This window comes from Mauremys mutica, chromosome 11, assembly GCF_020497125.1.
Source record: "Mauremys mutica isolate MM-2020 ecotype Southern chromosome 11, ASM2049712v1, whole genome shotgun sequence".
In the NCBI taxonomy this organism is placed as follows: Eukaryota; Metazoa; Chordata; order Testudines; family Geoemydidae; genus Mauremys; species Mauremys mutica.
This window is the reverse complement of record NC_059082.1, coordinates 74,412,465-74,434,156: the sequence shown is the minus strand read 5'-3', so window position 1 is coordinate 74,434,156 and position 21,692 is coordinate 74,412,465. Positions and strand designations below refer to the sequence as shown.

The window sequence follows — 21,692 nt, the reverse complement described above, 5'->3', positions numbered from 1 at the left end:
TGTCACCACATCTGCAGGCAGACAGGGAAGCTGGAAGCCAACTGGCTGGTCCTTAAGGTGGCAGTCGGCTAGGCTGGTATTTTACTGTCTCCCTACATGTTTTAAGTTAGAGACAGGTGACCGATGTGAACAAATCCATCAGGGCTTTATGCACAGCTGTGGCTCAAAGGCAGGTGTGTATCCCAATAAACAGAGCAATGGCCCTGGCCCTTTCGGCAAGGCGAGCTCCCTGCTTGTCATTCCATTCCCAGCGAGCGCCAAGAATTGTGCTTCTCCAAACCCCAAACGAATTCCAAGTTTTCCAAGCCACAGTGCCAGCCTCCGGCGTGAAGATTGTGTTTATTCGCTGGCCCCTATGCAAGTGGCACTTCCGTTTGGTTTCCTGGGCAGTAGCCAGCGCCAGGCGCGATTCGGTAGGTATCATGCACTGATCTACTATGAGATCCCAACTGTTGCAAAATACGGTAGGCGAGCATGGGAACAAGGAAGGCGCAGCTTTAGGCTGGGGTTGCTGGGTGTAGTAACCGTGGGGCTGGGCAGGGATTATGATTGCCTAGGTGTTTGCGGGGGAGGAGCTCTGAGCCAGGAGTGAAACGAAACAGCAGGGAAGCGTGGCAGAGTGAAATGTAAGTTCTGCAACTCTGGAAATAGGACTCTGGAAATCAAACCGGCCTCGTCTGCTACCAAGGGATCCGGGCGCGGAACGAGTAGCGATAACCGGGGGCCTCTGTCTCAGGATGGGGCCAGGCAGGCGGGAGCCCGGCCAGGATCCGGGCACGGCTGGAGTGTCTGGGAGGCGGCAGGCACCGGGGGAGCGAAGTTGGGGGGCGGGGGGAGACACGGCCGAAAGCGCCGCGAAGAGGAGAGGCTGAGCCGGAGGGCAGAGGGCTTTCCCGGGGAGGGGGCGGTGACCGGACCCGGGGGGAGGAGTCTCCGGGGGAAGGCAGGTGGAGGTGCCGGAGAGGGAGGTGCCAAGGGAGCCCGCGGGGCGAGTCCGAAGAGCATCGGTTCCCGGAGCAAGGCGCTGGGCGGGCGCGGTGGAGGCGGCCAGGCTCAGGTGGAGCCCTGGGCCGGCGGGGGGCGGGAGCAGCAGCTGGACCGGTGAGTCCCCGTCCCGGATCTAGCGCGCATGGGGGAGGGAAACGCTGCCCCGAGATAGCGCAGGCTGGCAGGGGCTGCGAGCGCCACTGAAAGGGGGAGACACAGATTCCACCCCCCACCCCCAGGCCCTCCCCCAGCAGCCTGGCCCCTGAGCCCCAAAGCCGAGTGAGTGGCCTTGTGAGCCCCCGGGGCACAGGGCCCCTCGGGTGTGGAGCAGCCAAAAAGTGGTTGGGCCATGGCATGGCTGGACCCCCTGGCTCTGTGGCCTAGGGGTGGGAGCAGTCTGTGCCCAGTCTGGCCTGAGCTGGGTGCCTCTGGGGCCTGGAAACTAACCACCTGGGGGATGCAGGGAGCGGGTACCCTGACAGCAGAGACCTTCCATCCTGCCTTGCGGCGCTCCTCAGCCAGGGCTGCATGCAGCTCCGCCAATGCCCCTGGGTCCAGACCTGCACCCAGCCCCTATGTCCAGTGCTGGCCCCTCCCACAGCTCCGCCATTGCCCCTTGCTTCTAATCTGCAGCAACCTTCTCCACAACTCCATCGCAGGGCCCCTCATACAGATCTGTCAGGGGTGCCCATGCCTGGTCTACAGTCCCCACCCAGCTCTATGATGCACTCAGTCCTGAGAGCTGGCATCCTTTTGGATGGCCATGATCCCCGTGGCTGAGTGACTTTGTCTCTGCAATCAGCACTTTGGGGAAGACAATCCCTTAAAATCTTACGCCATTCACCAGTCAGGGATCTGTTTAGGGATGAAGACATGGCAGGTTGCCCTGAAAATGATGGCAGAGACTCTAGCATGGAAACCCAGCTGACTCGACCTGTCTGCTAAGAGGAAAGATCTGTGCTTCTGCTGGTGACAGGCTTGATAGGAGCTTTCCAATCCTATCCTATAGCAAACATAGGCTTGGGGTGGGGCATACCTAGTGCCTCACTTATAGTGGCGTTTGTGTAGTAGTGGGTTAAAGGGCACTTCCTTCTAGGTCATGTGACTGCAGTGCAGCAAGACTGATGCAGGTGAATGGCATGTTCTTTTTCATCAGTGGAAAGTGTCTGCTTTGTCCCGTGGGAAATAGGACTGGTTTTTCTCCATTCAGTGGTCGGATATGTTGTAAAAAGTGCCTGCTTGAGTGAGGAACAGCTCAGTTGTTCAATGCTTATTGATGGGAGTTCTGTTATCTTCCCAACTCTGAAGGGTGTAATTAAGGTGCAAGCTGCAGGCATGAGTAATGTCCTGCCTTGAGATGCTGAGTTCCATGTAGACTTCAATCTAATGTACAGTATAAAAGAGATTGAAATTTCAAAGCTGAAACTCAGTTGCACTGACTCATCAGAACCAGAAGGTATCTATGGGGTGACTTTGAATAATATGTCGTGCTTCCTTTTGGAGTGTCTCAAACCCTAACTTTGCCTCACAGCAGCCTGGTGAGGTAGGTGAAACCTGTATTATAATCATCTTACAGATGCACGTGAGTTAGAAGCAGAACTGGGAATGGAACCCACAAACCCTGGTTCACAATCTGATGTTCAAGATACTAGACCACACTTCAAGGAGCCCCTCCTAGTTAGGATTAAGAGAAAGTTCTGTCCTTGGGTCACCCCAGTAATTGAAGTTATCTTATTTTGGATTTGTTTGTTCCGGGATGAGTTAGCTGCCGTGTGATATTAGTTGTGCTTGAACACTGGGGTGTGCAGTATCATCATCTCCTGCTTGCCATAAAGTGGTGGTCTTACACTGAAGGAATTTTTGATTCACTGTGACATAGCTTGACATGTTTAAGCTCTGGCCTCCATTAGATGTGGTCTTTAATATGGTCTGTCAAGGGTATGAGTTGCTTAGTTGCTGTATCAATTCTCCTTTCCCTAAACTCTTCTGCTGTTCTGTGTTCTGTTTTGGAAGCAAATGGGTCTTTAGCTGCTTGGAAATGACCAGTTACCCAGCACAGCTGGTATCTAATTACATTCCAGAGCTGGGAATTCTAACTCAGCACTATGTGGAGGTTTTTGTTTTTAATGAGTGTTGTTATAAACTGTTAATTAAGTCCTACAACAGCAGTAATCTCAGCAGGATTGACGGCTATGTAATCATAGCTATTCCTGATTGTTGCTCCTACTCCTTTTCAGCCTGGGCTAGGAAAGCTAATAAAACCTATTGATAACAACATTTTCCATCAGCTGGCTAAGATCAAAGCCAGAGACCTGCTGATGTGCCAGGGTGCAGCTGCTAAGAATAGGCAATTTGGCCCAACCATTTCCCATCCCCACCCCCCAAAGCCATTCGATTGGGCCTCTGGCTGTGTGATGCAAGCTGTGGGGTAGGGAGGAGTCGTATCCTAAATGTTAAACCAGGGCAGCCAGAGGAGTTCAGCTCCACACAGTTTAGAGAGGAGGGATTGGGGGAGAACAGGGGAAGGGCCAAGAAGTGGTGTATGTTTTCTGGGGTGGTAGAGAAACGTTTCCTGTTAAAGCGGGGGAGCAGGAACCTACAATAGGCTCCAGTGAGGGCTGAATACAAGGGAGAGTTGGCCTGATGCCTCAGGGGCATATGCTACTATCTCCACAGAACTCAGCTCATGCTCCGCAGTCTGTGGCACTGGGGCGTCAGCACTAAATATCGTGTTGCCATTTCAGCCTGTTGTTGGATGAAACTTCCAACGCAGGGGCCTCCTGTGGCTTCCATTTGGCTCCATGGCCTGGTCCAGCCTTCAGTTTAGGAAAGAAAAGTTGGAAGTGAGTGAATGGAGGAATGGACTTGACACAGTGGGTGTAGGGGCTGGCCTGTGGTGATGGAGTTGGGACTAGAGGCCTGTCTGCTTTGGAGATTTGCCCTGATTCAAGCAATGGAGAGTGAGGCACCCAGGCAGTTGCTTCAGTGCAGGCCCCCAAGGCAGATGGAAAGCTGCCACTTGCACTGGGTATTTCAGTCCTGAGGCACAGTCTGCTAATTGTGTCAAATCAATTGTGAGGTGTGTGCAGATGGTTAGTAGGATGAGACTAAATACATTTTACTTATAACCCAACCGTCCCTGAAGGGCTGAAAAGGCCACTGCATTTATGTAGGCCTTAATTATTTTACTGAGGCTGGAGGCTGGAGCAAGTGCTGTATCCTCTGAAAGTGTGATTCTGCTCTAAGTATCTGTTAAAATGGAATGGTGTGTGTGTGTGTGTGTGTGTGTGTGTGTGTCCCATTATTGTCACATGTCAATGATTCCAAATCTTTTTTTTCTCATCTTACAGGTGAAAAGTGCCTCCTTCACCTCCCCTCTCCCAATCCCTTCACTGCCAGCCCAATGAACCCAGAATCTGACAGTCTTCCCCAGATCACTTTGACACATGGCAGGCTAGGTTCTTTCCTCCTCCCCCATCCTTGCCCGTGATGCTGATGATACAGATCCAATTCTGCTCCGTTACTCCTCTGCAGCCATGCTTCACTTATGCACCTGTAACGAAGACTAATTGGGGCAGCAGAGGTTGCAAAGGTGTGAACACAGGATGTGATCTGCATGATGTGATCTGCATAATGTTTGTTAAAGGAGGTGATTCATGAGCAGGAAATAACCCAGCTGGACTGCCTGGGCCTTGGATGAGTTTGTGGTACTGGCTGTTAGAAAAATATCTCCTTCCTCTTGTAAAGTGATCAGATTTGATTGAGATACAAGAAGTATGGAGCCTCTCCATGCCATTTTGAGAGTTGTTTTTCAGAGTAGAAACACATCTGGAGTTTGGCACACTTCAGTCAAAGCTAATCTCCTTTTTTTTTGTTCCACATGTTAATTGCTCTCATACCTACAGCTTTGCCTCCCAAATGTTCTTGGGTTTGGGGGGGCATGTTGCATTGTCTAGAGGCCTGGCAGCAACATTTTCCTCTACTATTTTCTTAAGTCTCTTGTTGTGTTTTGTCTCTTCTTCAGGCCGCTCATGGTGCTATTCCTTCTGTGCTTGCTGGGGAAATGTATCTCTGTTGATTAATTGTGTTATCAGTGTGAGTCATCTTGGCTTTTAATAAGAAGCTTCCGAAGTTTTCCTCGCTTTCCGTAGGAGTCTGAACTGTGATGGAAAGTGCACCCATGTGCTCCGTGTTATGGTGCTCTTCAGATTGAGCGGTAGAACTCTCTTCGTTTGTACGGCCCTACGTGGGTGCCCAGTCATCTATTAGAAAGGATTCTATTATCCTGAAAGGTCTCTGGGCCTGAGCCAAAGACAATGGGAAGACGCCCACTGACTTCAGTTGGCTCTGGATCAATAAAGAGCGGAATTGAAGAAGCTGAGTGTTTGGCGAGCAGGCAGGAAGATGGAGGCCCAGAGTCTCAAAAGTATTTAGGCTCCTACCTTCCATTGAGATCAATGGAAGGTAGGAGCCTAAGTACCTTAAGGATCTGGGCCAAAGTGCCCAGGGTCAGTTGGCCTTAAAGGTTTAGTTTTGGAGAGTGGAGGTTTTTCCCCCCTCCTCTGAGTGTGCGACTCAGTGACCAAAGTAAAAACGCAACAGAGCAGCCCTGAGGCTCTCTAATGGTGCGCAGTTTTCAAATAAATAGGTGGAAACCCACCAGCATAATTGGTGGAGCAGGCGCTTTCTGTGCCTCAAGACTGCTTTTAGCATCCATACGTGTCTGGCAAAGCTCTCGGCACCGTGCTTGGTGGAGCTGAGGCTGTCCATACTGATTCCCAGCAGGCACTGGGTTATGAAATGGCTCTCCATCCCATATGGCCTTCCTGCCTCAGACGTGTGCTCCCGTCAAGAGGTGGGGGCTGTTCCTGAGCTGCTTAGGGGAGAGAATCTGTGCAGACTGCCATTCTTGCTCTGTTTGTACAGCATTTAGCACTCCCGAGGTCCTGGCCCTTGAATGGGGCTCCTAGGTACTACAATACAGTCTATAAATCATTTACTACTTTGTCCTTCCCCAGACACAGCCTTAATGGGCAAGTCTTCTGGGTCTATGGTGCATCTCCTCCTTTGGCTCACTGCAGATAGAAGAAACAGGACTAGATAGGAACATGGCTCTCTTGCTTCCCTGTGTCATTACTACCTGCCAGATATACCAATGCCTCATAGATTAGGCACTAAGGCTTTCCCTCCCTGTGGTGGAATATTATCTGCATTTGGATCACGTCATAAAACTGCTTCTCCCCTTCCCAGAGGAAGCAGGAGGGGTTGGACCCGGCCTGGCCGCCACCAGCTGTCCAAGCACTAACACACAGCTACTGTACCATGCTGTTCCAGGGCTGATCACAAAGCAAATAAGGAAGGGCATAGCTGTTAAAAACCAAACACAATCTTTACTCCGTCCTCCCCGTTTCCATGAACCCCGCGCTATCTGTGCCGTCCTGTTAATGTTTAGATGGCAGGGTCTCTGGTGTATCAGTTTGTCCAAAGGACAGCTCCCTGCTCTCCCTTGAATCCCACTTCCTGGACCCTGGGGGCTGTGAAATGAGCTGTGAATCCAACAATGTATTTGTTACACAGAGAAAGCTGGCAGTCAGGTGACTGCTTGGTAACCCGATCTTCTCCTTCACTCCACCTGTCTGTCTTTCTCCTCTTTCCCTTTCCCAGGTACAGATGTTCTGGGCGTGAACTCTGAGCTCTTGCCAACGTGAGTGGCAACACCGCCCGCAGTTGGGACCTCTCCATTTACATGTGAATTCTTCTCACCCAGCCCTTCCCCTACCAATGGGGAGAAGAGATATTTTTAGTCACTGGTGCATGTGGCTGTTGGCTTGACACCATCTGAATTCCTCTCCTGCAAGGTAGGAATTGTGGGGGGAGCGGAAAAGGAGGCTGCGTGGAGAATTCTTGCTTTTATCATTATTTAAATAGTTATTAATAGCGGGGATCAACCTCTAACATGGAACCTTCCTCCCACTAGCCCGTGGGAGTTTGGGCAAACAAAACTTCTGGGTTAGCTTCAGGGAGATGCAGTTAGTTAATGGGGAAAATGGAGAAATCTGTTAATTTACTAATTTACAGGAGAAACTTGTTAAAGACTTTTTTAAAAGCTAAATGTTGTTAAACTATTTGGATTCCTGGAATACAGGGTGCTACACAAGCAGTTTAGCTGAAGAAATGAAAGACCAAAGATGGCAGCTGGGGTGTCTGGAGACCTTTGGGTCTGAGGCCCCACTATAAATAGAAGTGTGTTGTGAGATCGGTTCTCTCTGTGTCCAGACGTGAGATGTGGTGCCCAGAACACGCTGACCATTGTTTGCTCTGGAAATATGTTGTTCTTTGCCTTTGAGATCTGGCTTGAGAAGGGAAACCCTACCAGACACTGCGCTGACTCTATGGTGGTGATTTCCTAAAGAGCTGATGGAACCCCCAACTGGACTGCAGGACTCTAGTCTTTCTGCTATGCTTCAGGGTTGGCAAAATAGAATTTTTACATGCATCCCAAAGTGCTTGGCAAGCTATGAGATGCAGCACCACTGAAATGCAGCTGCCTCTGGGATGGAGGACATTGGCCGGTGCATGGTACACTGACCATGTGGCTAGGTAGAACAGCTATTTTAAGTGTTAAAAATGTATCCAGTTTGATCTTGGATACATAGACACTGTGGGAATTGCAGCCAAGGGCAGAATCAAGGTGCCCTTTGTGTCTTAGAACTGTAGTGGAATGAGGCCACTTCACTTTCCCTGAGGTTTTTCTATGCATCATCCTGGCCCTAAGGCTGCTGTCGTGAAACCATCTGAGATGGGCAGAGATTGAACAGAGAGCTCATGTCAGCCCCCTGATCTTCGGTGCCCTCTGAATCTTGCGGTAAATGGTTGGTAGTTTGCCAGAGATTTCTGTTCTCATATCCTACCATGAAATGGTTGCAGCTTTTATTCTTGCTTGGCTTGTGGCTCTGGGAGCTGTGGGCAGCGCTAGTCCTCTGGCTTCTAGGTTAGCACCAGTGTTCGCTGCTGGTCTAGACCACCAAGGAGAACGGCAGCCACAAGTCTGTGCATTCCCAAGGCAATGGTGATATGTGCACAGCATATCAGTGGGAATTTCTGCCTGGGCAATTGGTGCCTTTATGATTTATTGGCAAATATCTACCTCTGTCTCTGAGTGGGAAAGGGTTTGAGGTTCTATTGATTGACTGAGACGAGTCATTACTCCTGCCCTTAAATCACTGATCCTGACTGGCAAGGGAAATGGATCATAGGGGACCCTGAGCAGCAGGTCAGAGACTATTTCCCGCAGGTGCAAGGAGACCTTTTTCCTTCCCTAATGTGTGACAAGCCCCTACGTGTGGAAGAGTAGGAGGAAAGACCAGGAAGTGTGCACATGAAGCAAGGATGGACAAACAGGGAACCAAGTTGACTCTTGTGTACAGGAGACTCCATTCTTGAAGGTGGTTCTACTGAGCTGGGTTTTGTGGGCATCCTTCCAGTAGGAGTGAAGAAGCAGATGATGTAGTGATTTGTTGGTTTTTAAGAGACTCTCGAGTGACCCTCCATGTTGGATAAGAACCCAAAAGCCGCTGCTTCTCTGGGCCACATGGGCCTGTGCAATGGGCCTGGCAGTCTGATGGGAACCAGTTTTCTTGTAAGAACCCCACGATGCCCATGAGAGTCTGGCTGGAAGCACCCAGGGACCTGCCTTGTGGGCAATATTTACCCCTGCCTGTGGGCAGAGCCTAGGAAAGAGGCTCCCAGACCTTTTTGTGCATTTCAGTAAATCCCTGCTTCGAGAGGAAGGCTACTGGGAAAAGGTTCTCGTGTTAGCCGAACCTGTCTGCCCATCGCAGCTTCTAGGGCTAACGCCCGAGACCTTGTCGGGGATCAAAACATCTATTCGCCTGCTGAGCATTTCCCTTCATGCTTCCCCTGCTGTTTTCCTCTCCTTGTGCTCCCCCGGCCCCTCTGTGCTCCGTTCACACTGACTCCTGGTGTTCCGCCGCCTCCTGCTGCTCACTGCTCCACCTTTGCTCATTGCCCCCTCTCTGTATGCTGCTTTGTTCTCTTAACTGCCTTCCTGGCTGTACTTACCTTTGCTCTCTCCTCTCTGCCAGATGAGCAATACCACGCACACCAACGTGTCCTCTTCCACCGAGGGTGGTGTAGGCGTGACCAGCATGGCTGGCAGCACGCTGCAGACCAAGATCTTCCCTCTGACAGACTCCAGCCATCTCTCCCCTGAAGACGACTCCCCGCTGAGGGCCCTCCAGAACTACTCCCAAGATGGCCAGCAAATTTTCCTGACCACTTCGGCAGCGCAGGTGATCTCTGGAATCTTTGTGTGGTCGGCATTGATTCTCACCATCCACCAGGTAAGGGCAGGGCTCTGCAGGGAGAGGGGTGTTCCCCTGAATCTGTGTGCGCGCTGTCACCTGGGTGCATGCACACATTAGGGGGGAGCGGGGAGCTAGGGAAGGGGAGCTGCTGAGCATTGCTCAGGGACTCAACTGAATCTCAGGATTCTTGAATGCTTCCATGCCTAAGCTAGTTACAGACTATTTCCTTGTCTCTAACTGCTTCCCTTACTTCCAGCCAAGCATCTCCATCTCCTGGCTGTGGCCTCCCACCTATTATAGTGTCTACAGCAGGTGCCTCTGCCAATTTCAGATCAGCATGTTACAGGGAGGGATGAGCCTTTTCAAACCTGATGCTAACAGCTTGATAGAGCAGACTTTGTCCTTCAGCTCCCCGGAGTGGCTGCCTGCATGCCCTTCCTCGCTGTGTTTATCTGAAGTGTTTACGCCAGAGGGGAGCTGTAACTGTTCCTAGAGCGTCAGCAGTTCTGAGGTTAAGGGAGTGTCTTCCATTCTCCTTTCTGGGGAGGCTGAATTTCCTAATGTCCCCATTCCCCACTTAACAACACGTGAAACCTGCTGGCTGAGGCTGGGTCTCCTCTGGGTTTAACTGAAATTTTTGTCCGCAGAGCCCAGTTCTCGGTATGCAGGTGTAAATCTGGAGTAACTCCACTGAAACCAGAAGAATTACGCCAGATTTACACTGGTGTGGCTGAAAGCAGAATGTATTAGCTCAGCATTAGTATTCGTATGGCAGTTAATTCCTGGGCCAGCTGGTGCAGTGGGGTAGACACGCTGACTCTTCACCCTGCAGATCCAAATTTAAAATTGGTTGGGGTCACAAATGAAAGGAGTTATTTGATCTCAGCCCACTTGTTTTGTGATGTAGAATTCCCTGCCCCCTCCCATGTAACAGCAAAGTTCTTGTACTCTTGGTAATTGTTGCTTAGGAGTCCCAAGCTGAACGAGTAGGAGATGTGCTCCAACTCTAATCTTCTATATTGTGTGTGCCAGGTCGGGACTAACATGCATTGGCAAAGCTGTAGAGAATCTGGGACGGGAATAGCAGGGTGCTTGGTGGTAGGACTGAGGTGTGGGCAGTACTTTGTGTGGAGATTTTATGCCTCTAGCCAATGGGATTAATCCTCCCACGCTTGCACTTGCTCCCTGCAGGAATGCTAGTCTCTGATTTCCTCGGCATGATGTCTTGGCAGCATGTGTTTATGTGCTTCCTGCAGGCTGCAAGGACCATGTGGTGGCGGGTGGAGTCTGGCAGGGTATCTGGATGGATTCTGATTCAGGTGTCAAGAGATCTTGCTCCCTGAAACAGATCTAAAGTCAGAAGTGGGCAGGAGGGAGATGAAGACTGGAAAACCACCTAGGGATGCTCCTTTCTGCCCCTACAAAACAGATGCCTGCTGGCCTATTGCCAGGTCTGCTTCTAGGCTTCTCTTCGGGAGGTATCTCTTACGGTCTTAATGTCGCTACATTGCCTGGAGACTCTCCCTTTCCCCAGATCTACATGCACTTGAGGAATTACACCATTCCTAATGAGCAGCGCTACATCATCCGCATCCTCTTCATCGTGCCTATCTACGCCTTCGACTCCTGGCTCAGCCTCCTCCTCATTGGAAGTCACCAGTATTACGTGTACTTCAACTCTATGCGTGACTGCTATGAAGGTGAGCAAGGCGGGGAGGCGTTTATGGTAGAGCTGGGGAGAAGAATGGTGCAGGAGGAACTTGTGGTGGAGGGCACAAGGATTTTCTGTCTCCCCTTTCCGGTGGAAGCTAGGCAAGATGCCACATCAGGGTGACTTGGCATCTCCCCCTCCACCCGACCCACAAATCAGATCACAGTGTTTCAGGGTCCAAGAGGGAACCCAGGGAGAGTTTTCAGGCTGCAGATTGCCTGATAGTAACTCTTGGATTTGTTGTTGTAGAGACCAATGGAAACAATCAACACCCACGCCTCTTCCTGTCACCAAAACTGATGCTGAATGGAGATGGGCCCCTAAGCTGCAGTGTTGCACTGGTGAAGGCTCTTGAGAGTAGGGGGGGTGGAAATGAATGTTCCTGGGAACGCCTGGTAAAATTCCATCACCAAACTGAAGAGGAGGGTTGAGGTGACTACTTGCCTCTGGAGTCCCGCCTGGGGCAGCTAGCAGTACCTTGCCAGAGATGGCTAAGAGCAAAATGGAATAAAACGGCCATAGCCCCCATTATCCCTGTGGCTCAAATACTTCTGAAGAACAGATTTTTTGTCTCTGGATTGCGCCAGGTTTCATCAAACAGCAAATATTTCCAATCCTTTTCCAAGGGTGGATACCGCCAGCCGCCCCCCTTCACATCAAATCCCAGAGGTCAGACTCCCTGCAGTGCAATCAATACGCTCAGAATATGTCAAGAGCAAAGTCTGTGTTTCCAGCAGTTTAACAGATGCTTGCCTGGGGGTGGGGGGACACTGCCTCCCACTTCAGTGATCAGTTTCAACAGGACTGTATGTGCAGTCCCTCCCAGGCTAGCTGACTGGCCTGATTAGCTGAGCTGCTAGGGTCTTTCTCATCTGCAATGTCTGAGATACCCAGTCATGCTGTATGTGCTTGTTAGCTGCCTGGCTTTGCCAGGGGAAGGGGTTTGAGATTTTTAAGTTGCCTGGCTCACTGGGAGTGGGTTATGTTAAATGGTACTGCTGCACTTATGGGCGTTGGGGATTTTGTGTATGATCATTTAAATACGACACCTGGTGTTTATGAACAGGCACTATCTTTTAGCATTTGCATGAATCTAAATAAAATAAAATCCCAGGCAGAGAGAGCCCAATGGAAGTCCAGCCAGGGAGAAAAAAGGCCTACTAACAGGGACTGATCACACCTCGCAGAGGCATAGTTTGTCTGCAGGCTCAGGAACACAGCACTGTCTATCCACATTGTATTGGGAAGGAATTTTTTTTTAAATCCAACCATTTGTGGCAGAAATGCAATATTTTGAAAGTGAAGGTTTGAGTCATTCAGAAACGGATGGACTCGGCCAAGAAGTAGGTGACACTGGGTTGTTTTGAGCCCTAAGCCCACTGGAGTTCAGGTTGGTTGGTTGGTTGACACCATTGCATTTTATACTGTTTGGAGTAAGAGTCTGAAGGTGAATGGGGAAAAATAACGAATTAGGTTTGTTAATGAAACTTACTTCAACTAGATGATCAAGCTGCCAAGGAAATGAGCTGATTACAGGTCAGACCAGTTCAGGAAGCTCCACCCACAGAGCTCTCCCACTGCGATTGTTACATCATCGGGACAAACTCTCCCTGACTCTTCCCTAGAAGGCAGGACATGGTTAACCATCAGAAAGCAACTAATAATACTTATGTGTAGTGTGTACGTAGCCCTTCCATGGGTACCTCCCTGCCTCATCAATCCACTGTTCATGTGCCCATCTTTGTCTTGTCAGCATTTGTAATCTACAGCTTCCTGAGCCTCTGCTTTGAGTACCTTGGAGGGGAGAGCACCATCATGTCTGAGATCCGGGGGAAGCCCATTGCGTAAGTCCGAGTCTCTATCACGTTCTTTGGCCCCCTTCACTGGCTTTCTCTCTAGAACCGACATCACCAATTCTCATTGTGTTCTGATTCTAGGTCCAGTTGCCTTTATGGGACCTGCTGCCTGCAAGGAATGTCCTATTCCATTGGGTTCCTCAGATTCTGCAAGCAGGTTGGTCTCTGGCCTCGACTGTTTAGCTCATAGATTAAGGCTAAATGAGAGCCCTGCTCCATCAAATTGGAGGGGTCTTTCTGAGCAGGCTGTTCTTCCCTGCTGCCTTTTGGAGGCGTTCATGCTTCCCTCCTGCTCCGGAGTTCTTGATATTTTCCTCCAAAGTGAGGCAGTGTATCGAGTCCAGTAGGCACCTAGCCAGCTGCAATCAGCTGTGCTTGGTGTCATGTGCTCTGCCTCTTGACTCATTGCTGAGTCAGGGTCCCCTCCCGCTGGGGTGCCTAGATCCTGTTTTAAATCCTCCCAATCTCCTTTAGCCACGGGTACTGATTACCCAAGGCACCTGCCACCAGGCAAGTTCTGGCGCGTATCTGTATGGGTGCTGTCCTGGGCTGGAGGGAGGGTAGCTTCAGTTATGTATCCTAAATGGGTTTGCTGCTATTCATGACAATCCCATGGGGCTACAGCCCTGCTTCCTTACTGCGCTGCTCATGAATGAGCCCAGAGGGAAGCTCCTTAAGAACAGTTAACCTCTGGGCTGGGGACCTTGTGCAAAGTACGGCACGTACAACACAGACAGACTTGCCAAAGCTGCAGAGCACCAGGAGGGTGGTATTGGGTGGGGAGGGGTTGATGAGGGGCAGGACTGGATTTCTTGTCACAGGAAGGCCACAGAGAGACCTGGCAGGTGCGGGGAGGATTGGTTGGGTTGGAGCACTTCACTGGGATGCCAGGGAAGGGATCCTGCCAGGAAGGTGCACTGTGGCTGCAGACATGCCACTTGCCCAGGGCTGGTCTATTTCACTCTGTATCGCTGGCCACCCTTGCTAGTGGTGTAAGTGCTTGCTCCATAGGGAGGAATCTTTCTTTCTCCCCGAATGCCAGAGCTCCTTGCTCTCCATCCTGGGGAGGGCAGCGAGTGCCTCCAGTGGGAGGGTGGCGGGATCTCTCTCGAACACAGAGCTGGAAATAGCATGGAGTCTTTTCCTCTCTTGCTCCAGGCAACGCTGCAGTTCTGCATTGTGAAGCCCCTCATGGCAATCATCACCATTGTCCTGCAGGCATTCGGGAAATACCATGACGGCGACTTCAAGTAAGACTGCGAGAACTGTGGGACAGCCCATTCCCCCTGGGCTGAGATGGCTGCATCAGTCCTCTCCTTTAAGAACAGGCAGCGGCATTTCTCCTCCCGCTCCCAAATCCCCAGGGCACTCTTCCTCAATGGGAGCTGCTCTGAGAGTGGTGGGGACAAGAAAACCAGATATGGGGAAATTAAATGCTCTTCCTTGGGGCTGCTGGATCAGCACCATACTCTACTGGGGACCCAGCTCTTCCTAGCACAGCGAATGCTCAAGGGGGTTGCAGTCTGTGGTAATCTTAATTTAGCAACAGGGCCCAGACAAGCCTTGGAATGGGGAGAGATGGTCTGTTGCCCTTTCCGGTGCGGGAACTTGAAATGGTATGACTGAGAGCTCTAAGCCCTGTGATTGTAACCGCGGCCATGGGTGGGCGGGTGCGGGGTGTACTGGGGTGAGGAGGGCTTTGCATGCCTTCCACAGATCCGCAATGCGGGGCAGGCCTCAGAATCAAGGGAAGACTTTTATGCTGTTAATCCAGATACAAACTTGGGCCTCTCCCCTCCTTTATCTCCAGGGCTAGACTGTGGCTGGTTTCCACTCACTGTATTTGTGCACTTTAATTTTTGGACCAAGATCTTTTTGGGCCTCTAAACTCCCATCCTGCTACCAAGGAGCCCTTAGCCTAGTGAGCCACCCTGGTAGCAATTTCCTGTGTTTCTGTAGGCTATTTGTCAGCTGGCCAAACGGAGCCCCTTGCAATAAGGCTGCAGGTGCCGTTATCCTAAGTGGGGAGGAGGTGTTGCAGCTGGAGAGAATAAGTTCCAGTATGTAACACTCCCTCTTGATCTGGGTCTCTGTAGCTCCATGTAGCCTCTGTGTTGCAGATGAGGAGTGGCTGCAGCCTGTACCATTTAGGTTCCTGGCAACTTGCCACTGTGATCTCTGTTTGGGCGTAGTTCCAGCAGCCCAGCTTAGTAACTCCCTCTTTTCAGCATTCACAGCGGATACCTCTACATCACCATCATCTACAACTTCTCTGTCAGCATGGCCCTCTACGCGCTCTTCCTCTTCTACTTTGCCACCCTGGAGCTCCTGCGCCCCTTTGAGCCAGTCCTCAAGTTCCTCACCATCAAGGCCGTCATCTTCCTCTCCTTCTGGCAAGGTGGGTCCTGGGGCTTGGGGTTTCCAGGAGAACGGCCCTCCTTCTCTCCCAGCACCTGATCCCTCCACCCAACAAGTTGGGAGGCAGCAGAAGGATCTGTGGTAGCCGTACAACCTACTGGATGCCCTGAACCAGAACTGACTCCCTTTGTGTCTCTTTACAGGGATGTTGTTGGCCATCCTGGAGAAGTGTGGGGTGATCCCTGAGGTCCAGATCATTGATGGGAAGGAGGTGGGAGCTGGAACGGTAGCTGCCGGCTACCAGAACTTCATAATCTGCATTGAGATGCTATTTGCTGCCATTGCTCTGCGCTATGCCTTTACCTGCCAGGTATACAGAGAGAAGAAGGAAAACTCAACAGGTAACTACCCTCTGAAGCCATCCTTTCTACTTTCCAGGGTCCCCAGGCATGTAAGCAATGAGGGGATCCTGTTCTCAGTCAAACAGTAAAGAGCCTTAAAAGCTTCTTGGCTCTCTGCTGTTAAATCCTCCCTTTAGACTCTCTTCCCCATGGTGCCTTCAGGCAGCTGCTAATGGCTGGGAAGAGCCCTCTCAGGAGGGATTGCTGGGACAGAGGATTGCCAATGTTACAGCTAATGTTGTCAGGAAAGTGTCAAAAAGGATTCAGAACTGTCAATTTGTGCATGTAGCTGACCTCTTGAAATGTGTCCTGGAGTCCCTCTCCCGTTTCCTCCCACTGCTCATTGTCCTGGCTTCTTGCCTTGAACTGGGCTGCCCACTCTTTTGTGTTATGAAGACATGGTTGCTGCTCACAACAGAGCCCGATATAGAGTGTGCCCCCCCCCCCGGGTGCTGCTGTAATCATGCTGACAGTTGTTCTCTGTAATAGCATCCCCTTTATAAGGGATATTTCATCCAAGCTGGTGAGTTATCTCCTGCCAAGCACCAAATTTCACTTCAAATCCCATGACTGGCCTCTGTCTCCAGAGATGGGACTGTTGCAGTTACTACACTGGGTTCCCATGGGAACATGGAAGCCTTGTGTTATTCCAATAAGGACCGGCATTGCTGATGGAGGAGCAGCATGGCCTTAGAAGACTTCCCATCCAGCCCTTGCTGTTGGAGCAGGGTCTCCATGCCCTGGGGTCCTGTAGTGTAGGTGGCAGTGTTTTCAAGGAGTTGGACTCTTTATAATGGGGAGGTATCTGGCTGGTCCTTTGTGTGCTCTGTGGCCTTGGGTCCTTTGCAAACTCCAAAGGCTGAATGTGCAAGAGAATGAAAAGAGGGGGGGAGTTGGGGAAGGGAGTAGTTTGGCCTTTTGTTCCTCTCCCCCAGGAATGGCAAACAAAACCCTTCACCTAAATGGTGCCATGGGATGTGCATCCTGCAAGGGATGGCCTCCCTAGGAAACAGAGAGAGAGCTTTACTCTGCTCAGAGCATCCTTCTCTCTCACTGGCTATTGACCTGCCTGTGATCTCTGGGATCCTGAGAGTCAGAGCAGGTTGGCTTGGTGTGGGCCTCATGCAAGGAGATGGATTTTATCTCTTTGTTGGAAAAGGTGTTTCACCCTTTGTATCTGGACCGTGCTGTATTTCTGCATGCTGCCCGCCTGCTAGCTTCCATGTAGGCTGTACTTGCTCATGGCTTGAAGAAAAGCACTAAGCTTTAATTCTTGGTCCACATTTCTACTTGTCCATTTAACAATGACACAGAACTTTTAATCTGTGGATGGATTTAGATAGCAATGGATTTAATCCTTTCTGTTGCGCGTTACCCACTCATTCATCTCAAATTCTACAAGAGCATATCAAAATGTAACCACTCAAAAATCAAACATGTCCCGTGTGCTTTGATTGCTGCATATTGGGACTTGCTTTCTGTTGGCCAGAGGTTTTATACATCGCTAGGCTCAGGACCTCTGTCTGGTCCCTCCTGCCCTCCCATCACCCTTGTCTAGCGAGGCACTTCCTTTTAAAAGTGGATCACTCATAACAATTCTCTCTGCTTTCAGCAAACGTGGCCCCAATGCAGAGCATCTCTAGTGGGCTGAAGGAGACAATGAGCCCTCAGGACATTGTCCAGGATGCCATCCACAACTTCTCCCCCACATACCAGCAGTACACCCAGCAGTCCATGCAGGAGGCAGGGACACAAGCTCCTGGGCAGATTGGACACCCGGCACCCAAGGCTGACGGGCAAAATAGAAAAAGAAGCAAAAACATTGAGAAAAGAGTGCTGATGCTCTCAGATGATGAACTGTAGGTGAGAGCTGAGAGGACAGCGTCATGGGGGAGATGGTTTAAAAACTCATTGTCTCTGCAATCTGGAGCCAAGAGAGAGCAACAGACCTGGACCAGAGAAGCTAAGACCAGCTGTTGCTTTGGAAGGAAAAAGCAAGAACCAGAGAGGGGTGGGATGCTGAACTGTGCTTGACTTCTGCTGTCCTGTCCCTGCTGATGTTGGTTGGATATTGGTTCTTCTCTATTCCCATTAGGCCCCTATACTTTTTGTCATTCAGTGGTTCCTGTCCACCAACCTGCCCCACTGCCAGTGTTTCTGATGCATGACTAGCATCTGTATCGGTGCTGTGAGAATGATGTGACAGGAAGCAACCAGGACTCCTGAGAGTTCCTACCAGTGCTGCAAGATGGAGGCTGGAGTCCAGCTCGTCCTCTCGCCTGAACAAGGGCAAGGAGGGGAAGGGAATGGTTCTGCATATCATGACTCTGCTCTAGTGACTCTTGGTCTAAGTAAAAAGATGAACGGCTCCCAAGCCTCTGGGGAGAAGAGCAGACTGGGAAGTCAGCTGGACATCTCCTTCTGCTCTGACATTTTGAAAGTTACCAAAGTTTATTTTGGTTAAAACTTAGGTGGGGTAGGGGGGAATCTCAGGAATTTTGTAGGGGAGGGAGGGAGGGAGAGAGAATTAATGAGCTATTTTCTGGTACCTACCTGCCTAAAATTTAATAATCCCCAAGGAAGGGGCTAAAATGAAATTAAAGTGCTGCTACTTGTACTGCTTCTGGGAGGGGGAACCTCTTTATTTGTGTCTTAAAAGGACTATGATCCACCTTGGGGTGGATCAAAAATTGAAATGGATTCCAATTGGCTGCTTAAATTGCTTTTCAGGGAATTGAACTGTCACGACTGTGACTGGCAGGGTTAGGAATTCACTTACTGGAAATTATTCTTCTTGAAAACATTTGCTATTAAGAACCCCTCCTCTTTAAATTTAAGAAGCAACTTTATTTTAATACCTAGCACTTGGCTTCATCTAGACGTGGGGGGAACCAGGACTATTCTAAAAAAAAAAAAAAAAAAAATTAAACCCAAGTTCATATGTGGGAAGTGTGTGCAACCCCCTGCCCAGATCTGCCCTGCTGGGGTTACACTGATCATATACCAATCTATTGCTAGGGTCACGTGCACCTTTTTAAGGAGGCCATGTCCTCTGTGAACAGAGGTGGGAACCTAAAATGACAGAGTGGCTCTGTTCTAGGATAGCTGGTGAGTGAATATATAAGTAGGCCCGTGTCCTTTTGATGATGAACTGCACACTACCATTTCTGGGAGACAAATGTCCTAATCTGGGATCAGATGGATTAATTCCCCTTTGTTGAACACCAGTGGAGAGTGCACCTCATTCTGTGAACCTTCCTATAATCAGACCTGTATTTTAGATCTTTAAAGAGAACGGTACTAATTTCTATTCGTACCCGGTCTCTCCTACCAGAATGCCTGCTGGAAACTCATTTGGGTGTTGGCATTGCTTTGTCTTAGTTCATGGGGGGCAGTTTGTGTGTCTTAAAAGGACCTATAGTGCCTCAAAGTTGCTGCCATGTAATAAATGTACAGTTAATGCTTATGGTTCTGTTTAGAAGTGGACCCTTTTTTAAAATCCATCCATTTTTCCCAGCTCTGAGATCCCTTGAGCCTGAGAAGTGGAAATTTGTAATTTAACAATCCCACATTTTACTATTTATAAGGTTGTTTTTCCTAATAAATGGATGTTTCTATTACCACTCCAATGAGTGCTTCATTTGGCAAAGCCTTGTTACCCATTCGGCGGGGAGGGCCTCTGATGTAATCCAGCAGCTCTCTGCCATCCAACAGTGACACTTGTAAATTCAGAAGCATCACATTGGCCTCTTGACACTGTGGCAACTGGGGCACCAGGAATGCCTGCGTGGACAAAATGTACCATGATGCCCTGGCTCTGGTGAGGAGTCCTCCCATCTCACTGGTTTTCACACCACCTCTTCTAGGCTGGAAGAACACAATGCTCTCCTCTGCATCCCTTCTACCTCCTTCCTTGTGCTGTGGAGTTTTCAGAGAGGTTACACCCACCTCGAGGCCAGTCTCAACCTGGGCTGTCTAGTGTTTTGCAGCAGTGACAGGACAGCGGTAAGCAGACTTGATCAGAGAAGCTTCCCCGTCTCACTGAAAGCCCGTGATAGTAATACTCTAACAGCAGCGTGTAGCTGAGACAGGCTGGTGGCTCCCTCTGATTCTCTCCGGCACTGCTTCTGCCTGCTCAGCTGGAGAAGTAGCTTCCTGCGGGCTGCCTGGTTGGAGGTATAACTAGAGCCCTATGCAGGACTCATGCATGCAGCAAATCTAGTCTTGGGAGGGGCAGGAGCATTCTGCTGCGTATCTAGGTCCATCTCCGTGACAAGAGAGCAGCTGCCAAGCATGACAAGCTGCCCTGTGCAGATACTGACAAAGCTTTACAGCACAGGCATCAAAGAAGCAACATGAGCAATGAAGTCACTTGAGCTGAACACATTGGTCTTCCCTACCCCGGCTGCCTGGGGAGTAATCATGTCAGAGCTGGGACAGAGGTTGCTTCAACCACTGGGGTGAGGACAGATAGCAAAGGTGACTAAAGCACTTGCCTAATGTGCTAGGATAAAGACTTGCACAAGAATATAAACTTAATGTAACTTGCATCCCTGCATGGAGTCTGAACTCCAGGGCATTCATCTCTATTGACAGCAGGTACAAGTCCCACCACAGACACTGACAACTGTCTACTGTGGCCAAGCCCTCATTCATTAGATGTAGGCCAGCTCTTGTTCTCAAAGAAGTCACTCTGATGTGCCACCAAAGGCAAGAGTGTGCCATCAGCCTCCAGCAGCCCTGTGTGTAAGACTGAATGCTAGTGGCTGCTGTGCCCTTAAACAGCAGGCATGACCCATTGCTTACAATGCTTGGGGTCTGTTTGGCCTCTTTGCTGCTCTTTCATTAGGGTGACCTAATTTCAGTGTTGAAATAGTGGTGAACGTGCATGCAGAACAAAGACCTAGGAAGTATCTTAAACACAATGCTGCCTCTGCTTGCAGATGAGTCTTAGGCTCTTATGCTAATAAACAACCCCCCACCCTGCAGGTGGCCAACCTGAGCCTGAGAAGGAGCCAGAATTTACCAGTGTACCTTGCCAAAGAGCCACAGTAATATGTCAGCAGCTCCACATCAGCTCCCAGCACCTCCCACCCCCCAGCAGCCCCACTGATCAGTGCCTCCCCCTCCATCCCCACACCACCTGATCAGCTATTTCATGGCATGTAGGAGGCTCAGAGGGGGAGGAGCGAGGGCATGGCAGGCTATGGGGAGGGGGCAGGAAGGGGTGGAGTGGGGGCAGGGCCTGTGGCAGAGCCAGGGGTTGAGCAGTGAGCACCCCCTACCACATTGGAAAGTTGGCACCTGTAGCTCCAGCCCCCGAGTCGGTGCCTATACAAGGAGCCACGTGTGGCTCCGGACCACACATTGGCCACCCCTGCCCTAAATGAATCTAGAGCTGAATCACAGGCTTGGCCAATGTGTCAGTTCGTCTTGGGGACTGGAAGAAAGCCAGAGGCAGGTTCCAGGGAGGGCACCTTGTTGCTGATAATGACTTGTTTCCTCCTAGCTTTTGGGGTACCTTTACTGCCGCTTCTGAAAGAAGAGGGGGACGACAGCTCAGTCCGCTGGTGTTTTACCCAGCGGGGCTAGGTATCAACACAATCAGAGCCCTGTGTGGCTATTCTCTACAGCAGACCTCAATAAGAGCTACCCCCTTTTCCAAGTCCTGGCTCCATCTATTGTCTCACCTTCTCTTTTAGATTATGTCCCTGCCCTGGAGAGCATACAGTAATGCTCTGTTTGTACAGTGCCTAGCACATAGAAGTGCTAGTCATGGACCAGGAGCCTAGGGTGTTACTACAGTCATAAGAGAATTAAGGAAGTTTTTAAGCTTAAAGTTGGGTGTGGCTTTGTATGATTGGACAACCACAGTGGGGGCAGAGAGAGCTACACTCCACTAAAAGCCAGAGTGGTCCCTACAGAGCAGGGCGGCCACCTTTCATCGCTGTTCTACTGAAACTTCTCTCCTGCAGGTTGTAGCAGTTTCCCTGTAATTCTCAGGGGAATGGGGCTAGTCTATCTTTTGCAGGAGCTGGACTTCTGACTGGTC

At 50.3% G+C, this 21,692-nt stretch overlaps 2 protein-coding genes across 14 annotated transcripts in view; one reads left to right on the top strand and one right to left on the bottom strand.

Moving 5' to 3' along the window:
- Nucleotides 1-12,639, bottom strand: part of ELFN1 (extracellular leucine rich repeat and fibronectin type III domain containing 1) — a 269,209-nt gene extending 256,570 nt beyond the window's left edge. The window contains exons 1-2 of one of the 5 annotated variants that reach the window (XM_044979029.1): nt 12,518-12,633; nt 9,683-10,140 (exon numbers count right to left, since the gene is read on the bottom strand). The gene's annotated coding sequence lies outside the window, so the exon portion shown is untranslated. The other 4 variants (XM_044979027.1, XM_044979028.1, XR_006572337.1 and 1 more) reach the window with 4 other exon arrangements.
- TMEM184A (transmembrane protein 184A) lies at nt 191-19,263 on the top strand. Of its 9 annotated transcripts, none has more exons than XM_044979039.1 (10): nt 280-413; nt 6,652-6,845; nt 9,093-9,350; nt 10,849-11,014; nt 12,779-12,869; nt 12,963-13,038; nt 14,040-14,131; nt 15,110-15,279; nt 15,443-15,640; nt 17,253-19,263. In XM_044979039.1, exons 3-10 carry the CDS (start codon nt 9,093-9,095, stop codon nt 17,501-17,503), a joined length of 1,302 nt encoding a protein of 433 aa, XP_044834974.1. In that variant the 5' UTR covers nt 280-413; nt 6,652-6,845; the 3' UTR covers nt 17,504-19,263. The 9 variants fall into 9 exon arrangements, with proteins under 9 accessions (XP_044834970.1, XP_044834974.1, XP_044834976.1 ...); XM_044979041.1 differs by lacking the exon at nt 280-413 and adding an exon at nt 497-626; XM_044979043.1 differs by lacking the exon at nt 280-413 and adding an exon at nt 1,012-1,101.
- The last annotated feature ends 2,429 nt before the right edge of the window (nt 19,264-21,692 follow it).

What these genes read in the sequence shown, in the direction of transcription:
- TMEM184A (XM_044979035.1), top strand. Translation starts at nt 198, where the DNA reads ATGGCCCTGGCCCTTTCGGCAAGGCGAGCTCCCTGCTTGTCATTCCAT. An exon ending in TATGCGTGACTGCTATGAAG is followed by an intron (nt 11,015 to 12,778) that starts GTGAGCAAGGCG and finishes TTGTCTTGTCAG; the next exon opens with CATTTGTAATCTACAGCTTC. An exon ending in TCCTCAGATTCTGCAAGCAG is followed by an intron (nt 13,039 to 14,039) that starts GTTGGTCTCTGG and finishes CTCTTGCTCCAG; the next exon opens with GCAACGCTGCAGTTCTGCAT.